The 8,823-nt window shown below is 40.1% G+C and overlaps 1 protein-coding gene across 1 annotated transcript in view; it reads right to left on the minus strand.

The window, feature by feature from the left end:
* Positions 1-8,816, minus strand: part of ADAM23 (ADAM metallopeptidase domain 23) — a gene marked incomplete at its 5' end in the record, with an annotated part of 206,650 nt that extends 197,834 nt beyond the window's left edge. The window contains 2 exons of the mRNA XM_006142466.3: positions 7,268-7,482; positions 8,657-8,816. Coding sequence (XP_006142528.1) covers positions 7,268-7,482; positions 8,657-8,816 — 375 coding nt within the window. The remainder of the gene's footprint in view (positions 1-7,267; positions 7,483-8,656) is intronic.
* Positions 8,817-8,823: the final 7 nt, after the last annotated feature.

The raw sequence follows: 8,823 nt of genomic DNA on the forward strand, positions 1-8,823 counted from the left end.
AGTAGGAAAAACAGAAGACATTAGTTAGGAAAAGACATTTTGAGCTGTGTGGACTGCTGAGAAAGCACAGTAGGCAGTCAAACCAGTCCAAGGTGAAAACATCCAAAATGGTCTAGACTTCATGGAAAGGAATTAAAGACTAGGATCCAAACTCAAATGCCTACTGGGGCCAGGCAAGTAACAGAAGGGTAGGTGATTGGCAACAAGGAATGAGGGAGCAGCAGTCAACAGTGCATGCCAGCTCACTTAAAGAGGAGCCATTTCTCAAGAGTAAGTGGATTACTCCCACCCCAAGGCTATCGGTCCAATCTTCCAATTCTTCAAGACAAATTATCACGCCCACCATTCTCTATCATATTATACTATTTTATCTTCTTCAAGCATTTATCAATACCTGAAATCCTCAGGTTGCTGCGGTTGCTGTCATTGATGTGTTTATGATCTGTCTCTTCCCTCTAGAAGGTAAAGTCCCCAAGGAGCCACATAATGGGCACTCAAATCAATACATGGTCACCTCTTGACTTCCCAGGACATACTGAACGGCTCCAACCTTGCTGCCACTCCCAATACATCCTGTCTCTCTCTAGCATGGGCTCTGGGAAGGAAAGACCTGGGTTCAAATCCTGTCTCCACAACTTATTAGCTATTTGTCTTTTTTTTAATATGTTTCTATTTTTCTAAGAGGTTTTTGTCATAGGGTACATGCGCTTGCCAAAGAGAGGGAGAGACAGAGACAGTGAGAGGGAAAGTGAGAAATCAGCCCTGGGGAGGTGGCCATGTCTCAATCCTTTCTCCTCCATTCTCCTCTTGGAATCTTGAGCATGCATGCACACACCAGTGTGAGTTTCAAGACTCTGAGTTCAGGACTTGAACCACAGTCAACCATACAGGAGTCCAGAGACGTATCTGCAACACCATCTTCTGGCAAGTATTTGTCTCTTTTTTTAGAGAGAGATATTTTTGCTATATGGTACATGCCCTCACAGGAGAGAAAGAGAGAGACAGAGAGACAGAAAGTGTGAAATCACTCCCCAGGTAGGATGACCATGCCACAATCCCTTCTCCTCCATTCTCCTCTCAGTATCTTGGGCAAGCATGCCCACACACCTGGCATAAGTTTCAAGTCCGGGGCTCAAGTCATGGTTGACCATGTGGGGGTCTAGCGACATAACCATTATGCCATTAGCTGGTGCCCTATTTTATTTTTTGAAGACACTAACTATAAATATAAACTACTACATCTATAAACATCTATGTTACTAGGTTTCTAAAGGAATTAAGAAGGATTTGTTCTAATTGCATGCATAATATTACTGCCTGATTCTTTGAAATGTCCCACTCTTGGGCTTTCTCTTCTTACAGTCACCACTCAGAACACCCTGCTGCCACCCAGCTTTTTCACCTGGGGCCTCTGCTCTGCTGACTTTGTGAATTATCCTCTCTCTACTTCCTCCACAGACTTATTTTCTAATTGATCTTTACAGCCAGCTCAATCATTTCTTCCCTTATGAGGTCTTTTTTTTTTTTTTTTTTAACTTTCTGGGCATATAGGTTATTCTTTCCCCTGGGTGCCCATAGCCTCTGCTCTTACAGCTAGTAGGAGAAAACTTTGAAGATCAGGAAAACTGCTAAGCCGAAAGAGCTACTAGCTGTAAGAACAGGGCTACGGGCATTGCCATGAGCCACACATCATTATTTCCCTTGATTCTGACCTCCCCACACCAGTAAGCAAGGGCAGGGTCTAAGTGCTACTCTTCATCATTTTCCTCAGAGGAGCATAGTGCCTGATTCAAAAGAGGTATTCTATAAATGTATGCTAAATCAAACAAAAGTAAAGATTTAACAGATGTAAATCTGGTTTATGGGAAACTATTGAGCTGTTGGAAAAGTCATGATGTATTTTTCCTGTTTTTCTATGCAAAAATGTTCATGACTTTTCCAACAACTCAATATATGCAAGGACTGACACACGTTTCATTCATCACTGAGCAACTAACGCATAACAATGTCAAAAACTACTACATGGTCAGTTCATGGTTAGTATATTAATGGTGGGCCACAGTAATGGGGATCATCTAAAAACTGTACAGATCTTTTTGCTATTTTAGGTATAGCAAAATATATAAGTGGTAATATATAAGTGGACAGTAAGTGAGACTTATACATTTCTAAAAATTCAAGATGATCTCTCCTACCAATATGACACAGTATGAAAAATACCTTATGCCTTATAACTCTTTTGAATTCAATTTGATTAGAATGTGAAATTTCATGGGAACCACTGCACTCTCCAACTTTATGAGTGTTAGATCATCAGTTCATTCAACAAGTATTCACTGAAGGGTTACTATATGCCAGGCGTTCTGTTTAAAACCATTACAAGCCTGAACGCCATAGACTTTCATTTGTAACGACTGCTTAGGAAGACCGGGAAAACTGCTCAGGACAACGTTTGTATTAGCATACCACCTTAGAGTTGACTACAACTAAATCTGAGAAAGGACCTGGAGACAATTCAGACTTGTCTATCAATCAAACTCATACACCTGAGTTAGGAAGAAGCAGGGATGTGTTCATAGGACATATTGTAAGATTTTTACATATTTAGCTAAAACCTGTACTTTATTAAAGAAACTTCCAGAAGGAGAATTTTCTATGTATGGAAATTTCTATTGATTTCTCAAAATTAATTCCTGATAATATGGATTATAAAAATAAAGTAAAATTAATTCCTGATAATAAAGATTATAAAAATATATATTCCAGAATTCTAAAAAAGTGTGAAAATATCTTTCACTGGAGAGACACTTGGGATCCCTCGTACCACATTCTTCTGTTGTCCCACACCAAAAAAAAAAAAAAAAAAAAAAAAAAAAAAAACAGAGCAGCTGGCTTCTAAAAGTTCAAAGAATATGGAACCACTCTTGTCTTAAAGTAGAGTAGGACGAAAAATAACCATCATGGTCTAAATTGTCTTAAATATCTCTCTCTCCTCCCTCTCTCTACAAGAGGGGGTGGTAGAAAGAAAACAAAGCAACAAGAAAACTGGCCACACAAAGGCCAACTAAAGTCACTTTCCCCCAAACCTATGCATATGTAGTGTATCACCTCCATCCCTTCTCTCTTAAAGAAAAATTCATAAGGGATCGGGATACAGGACAAGTAATTTTTGACTAAGGGAAAGTTTCAGGGAAAGGTTTTTTAATTTTCCCAAAAACAGACCTCATAGAAATATCTCAGAATGAATGAATACATGAATAAATGAACAAATAAATGAACGAATCTAAAACGTTACTCCCATTTTTAAATGACTCATTTTATCAGTATATTACATTAATGGTTAATAAAATGCTTACACTTAGTAACCATATAATTCTATTTACGCTACAAGTGAAGAAGATAAGTTTACATAACAGATAGGAGAAAAAGGTTCTTTTTTTTTTTTCCTTTCTCTAGTCTCACACAATACTCAATACAACACTTCTGACACTGAATGTGTTTATGGGATATTTTCCCTCATACACCAAGCAATTGTGCAGATTCTCCATCAGATACCAGCTGGGTATCCTCTAACTCAATCCAGTTCTGATACTCTCATTCTGGAAATAGTGTCAGACCCCACAGGTTGAGGCGAAGTCCCCAAGACCAGATGCCCACTTCAGAGCCCCAGGTTGTGGCCTGTGCTTCTCAGAGGGTGGCTGTCAATCAGGGTTCCTACAACCCCTTCCTTAGGTTCAATTTATTTGCCAGAGCAGCTCACAGACTCAGGGGAACACTGTACTTACATTTACCCATTTATTATAAAGGGTATTACAGAGGATACAGATGAACAGTGAGATGGGAAAGATGCATAGAAATGATAGGGGAACAGGGACTTGGAGCTTCTACATACTCTGCAAGCACTCCGCCCTCCAGGATTCCACACGCATCCAGCTATCTAGAAGTTTCCAGAACTCAGTCTTTTGGGGGGCTTTATGGAGGCTTCATTCCGTAGGCATAATTGCTTAACTCACTGGCTACTAGTGATCAACTCAACCTTTAGCCTCTCCCCCTTCCCTAGAGTTTGGGGTATAGGACTGAACCCTCAAATCATGCCTTGGAGTTTCTGGTGACCAGCCCCATCCCAAAGCTTTCCACAGATCCCCAGCCACCAGTTACCATATTAGCCTAAACGCAGCACTCTTATTCAGGAGATTAAGTCTTAAGAGTTTTAGGAGTGAAAATAGGATGAAGACTCAATCTATCTCCCACAGTATCACATAAAAAGCAAAATTATAGTTTTTTTAATTTCACATCCAAATACTTCTGCATGATGATAAACTGACTTCCTAGTCAGTAAGAAAAATCTTTTAATAAATCATCAGAGAATAAAACTGTCTATAAAGAAAAATGAAATGGGGTAAGCATCAAAAATCAAGAAAATAACCTTTATATCTGAGGTGTCTAAGTGCCCTATCTGTTCTGGGCTATTGGTTTATGGCTATTGTCTGGACATAATTATTAAGTGTGCCCACCTATACTTCCAAAAATGGCACAATGGGTTAAAAAAAAACTGCACAGATGGGAAAATTAGTTATAGATCACTCTACTTGGTGATAAAAACATTCTTTAACAAAGAGAGGTTACACTTTTCAGAAACATTGGTATGTACAGAGGTGCTTTGTACAATCTGCTTCTCAATTCACCAATTTTGAAAGAGTTCATAAACATTTTCACTTTCACAGCTGTAAAGTAATAAGGATTGATCCACACTGATTATTCTTGAAGTTTCTTCAGACATAAATGTGAAGCTCAGCTTAGCAACCTATATTTGGGGATTTCCCTCTCCACCTCTACTCCCCATCCTAGGATCCATGAGAGCAGCACAGTGATTCAGCATTTCTAAAGCATTCACTAAAATGTGCTTCAGTGCAAGGAAATCAGGGGATGGGGGGGAAAAGGCACATAGTCCGCAAATATTATAGTTGAAACTTCTTTTTATAACAGTAAAAAAGATTTAACAACCAAAAAAAAACCTCTAGTTTTTTTTACTGAGACATTTGCAAAGCAGCAGAACTGACAAATGTCTCTCTCATCCCTGTTAGGAAGTCATTCTAAGACATAGCAGAGAGCATATGGAGCACTTTGTGACAACTGGTTTGACATGCTTTAAACAGAAATAAAAGGGGAATCACAGAACGCTAAGGGAAATTTTAGGATTTCCATCAAGCAAAAACAACACGGTTGATACCTGGACAGGAACACTTTTTAGAATCCGACTTATCTCACTTCTGTGTCTCCTGGCAGACGGGCCATGTCTTTTTCATCCTTGTAACCTTTCTCTCTTATCTTAGAATACTTAGCATACTGCCTTGTACATGAGAAATGTACAACAAATGTTTGTTAACTTAAACCAATAAGAAAAGCAGAAAAATTCCTTTGAATTGCTGCATAAACATTGTTTTGAAAGTAAAAGAAACACGTCCACCAGGAGAGGTGGGAGTGATGAACTAAAATAGAACCATTCCAATAGCAAGGAGGTGTTCCACAGTGAGAAATCTCTTCCTCTAGGTAAGTGATGGGCAAAGGTCTAACAAACCCTGCAGTGGTAAAAGGTCAGATACTGTAGCCAAAGCATGTCTCAGCAAATAAAATAGCCACATAAGGTTAGATTCCAAGACAAACTTTAGTCATAGGCTTCAACACTTGAGTTATAATGAAGTCCCTCTGAAATTTCTTACAAATCCCAGCAGAGAAGGGCTTGCTTGGGCATTCTTTAAAATGAGCTTCAAGACAGTTTTTTGTTTGTTTGTTTGTTTTCTGGAACTTGAGAACTAGCCATTTAACCATAGAATGTCTCATACATAAGGAAAGCTATTAAAATAAGGCTCAATGCATTTTTATCATGAGCACCTTGGATTTCTCTTCATTAAACACAACACATAACCCTAACCCTTAGCAGTAAGACAAATGAGTAGACATGATCTGGTAGTCAGCCCATTAAGTTACAAGGGGGCTTCTAGGGAAAAGGCTGGCAGAGGCAGACAGAGATCCATTTATCTCAGACAGGGCAGATAGCAGCCACTTCGTGATATTGTGAAACAAAGTTAACCTCTCTAGCAGTATTCAATCTAAAGGAAGCATTTTCTCAGAGACCTGACTTGTAAAAAAATATTAAAATTTCAATATTGAAGCTTCCTAGGCTTTATATTAGCTACCTTCCAACCTCAAAAAGGTCACCTAAAAACTTTACATTTCTATCTTTCCCTTTGTAAAATGGGTATAAATACTGTTACCCCTTACCTACATTTCAGAAAACCAAATAAAAACTATGTCCACTGCAGATATTTTTCTTAAATTCTAGATGTTTAGACAGTTACTGCGCTTCTCAATGAATAGGTATAGTTCAAAATGAAATGTTTAACTTACAGACTTTATTTTCTGCTCCTGATAAAGAACAGAGGCACTGATAATCTACTGTGTAAATCTGTGTAGGGTCCAAACATTATTAATTCAAATGAAGATGAGTAAGGGGGTGGGGGGAGACCCCTTAAGCTCTTTGACTATTAAATATCTTTGTCTTCCACTGAATATCTTTTTAAAAATCACTTTCTGAACTAACCCAAAAGTAAATCAACTGCTCACCATTGACGCATGTTAGGTCTTGAATGATTATGCCAACCAAAACTGGTCTTTCTATTATGTAAATAATTTGTTTCTTGTCACTATGATCTTTTGAAACACCAATTATTTACCTACTGAAAAAAAAAAGGATCAATTTTCCTTTAATCAGATTGTTTAACTTTAAAAACTAAGTTTCCAAGTGCAAAAACTGATGGGGACAATACAGTCAGCCTCTTAACAGCTATCTTCTGTGTACAGAGTGAAAGCAGTTTTATGTCATGGGAGGTGGACAGAGTGAAAGCAGTTTTATGTCATGGGAGGTGGAATACTGCACCCTTACATAAAGCCTCTCAGAAACAAGTCAGGACCACAGACACACTTGCTCACCTATAATGGAATTATATGCCCAATAAACCTAAGAGATACGTGGATGTTTCAGTTGTCAAGTTCATAAGGACATCAGAAAATTCCAGTTTAGTCAAGAAAACAGAAACAAACAGCAGTCCTATCCAAGTAGATACCAAGTTAATTCCCTCCCTCATTATATTAATTGTTTTCCTAATAAAATGCTGCAGTAAAATTTGTGAAATCCGATTCCGGCAGAAAATCAAATCAAAGGAAACTCTTCCTAGCAGCTACTTTCACATACCAGCCTCCTGCCTACCTTATTATGTTTTTGCTGGTGTCTTGCCTTCGTGTCCAGAACATGATAAGGGCTTTCAGAGTCTTGGTTGATGTAATATATGAGTCTTGAAGGCAGTGTGATTTCTTTCTGCATTACATTGCTGTAACTGATATTACTGCTATTCTGTTGCAATGTATTGTCTTCATCTGCCAGGACTCCCAAATTTTTTTCTGCAGTTTCATTCCAATGCGGAGCTGAGGAAGCAAGAAGCACAAACACACACAGACACACATACATAACCCATAAATACAGAAGCATTTAGTGTATTTTTCCATTAATTGAAGACAAAGTTTTCCATCTGGAAGTAGATTAGAAGTGGAGACACGGTAACTTATTGTGATAATGATACAATCAATGAGGTTTAAACAATCATGTGCTTCTTATTTCATGTTTTATGTACTTTTTTCCCTAGTCAGTCTCAAATCTATAAGTCTAAGCGTTGGGAAGGGAGCAGAATGGACTTGAAGGAAGAGCCAGTGAAAGCACTTGGGGGTCTTGACCCTCATTACTACCCGTCAGAGTCTACAGAAGCTTAACTGTACTCTGTACTCTGCCTTGTCGCATCCCATCTGAGAGCCAGGGACGCTCCTAAGATAATTTGAGTGCTGAATTCATGGACACGGAATGTTAAAGGCCTCTTTTTACAAAATGGGCAGTCCCCTTCTAACTTTAAAATTAGCAAAAATTCTTTGCCACAGAGGGCTACAGACTGCTGGCAACTTTCCAGGTTCTTTTTTATTTCTCTGCTATGACCATCGATTTCTTTGCTAAGGCCTGATTTCTCATCAGCACTGTATTGAACATCGTATTATTAGTATTTTAATTGCTCATTATAATGACAAAAGTATTTCGAGAAACCCCAACCAAGGGCTGTGCCTGAAGTATGATTTCAGCATTGTGATTCTCTGGTCCCCAAAGTACGCTTCCTCCACCTGAATTGCAACAACAGTGAATAAACCCAGGAGGAAATCTGAGGAAACCTCTTGTCGTGGTGATCATTACACCCTCCCCGAATACACATAGTCTCCACTAGGCAAGAAGCAACTTGCTCCCTGTCCACATTCCCATCCACTGCCTTCCCCTCCGCAAGTTGCATGAGATCGCCAAGAGACCCAGAATCCACTAAATACCCTTCGTTGGAACCAACGGTACTTGGAATGGGTTTTCAGTGAATGAATAGAAATGGACTTCCAAAAGTGAACTGGAATGAATATGGGTTTGGGGATGAGACAGGTGGAGAGGCAGGCAGGGGGGCACGGAAAGGCCGAGCCGGGGACGTGTCCGGAGCGCATGGACCCGAATGCCCTTCGCTTTCCTCTGCAGGGCCCCGCAGAGAAGGCAACGCAAAAGGCACCTGGCCATACCCACCGCTGGGTGCAGCAGCCCCCCAGGAGCGGGGCCCGGACGAGGCGGCGAGAGGAGACAGCAGGAGGACGAGGAGGAGGCAGCAGGGCGGCGCGCGGGCCAGGACACGGGCCGGCACCCGGCCGGCAGGGCCGCCGTGGGGGCCGCAGGAGGCGCCGGCAAGGCCGGCG

This window comes from Tupaia chinensis, unplaced genomic scaffold (assembly GCF_000334495.1).
Source record: "Tupaia chinensis unplaced genomic scaffold, TupChi_1.0 Scaffold000076_1, whole genome shotgun sequence".
In the NCBI taxonomy this organism is placed as follows: domain Eukaryota; kingdom Metazoa; phylum Chordata; class Mammalia; order Scandentia; family Tupaiidae; genus Tupaia; species Tupaia belangeri.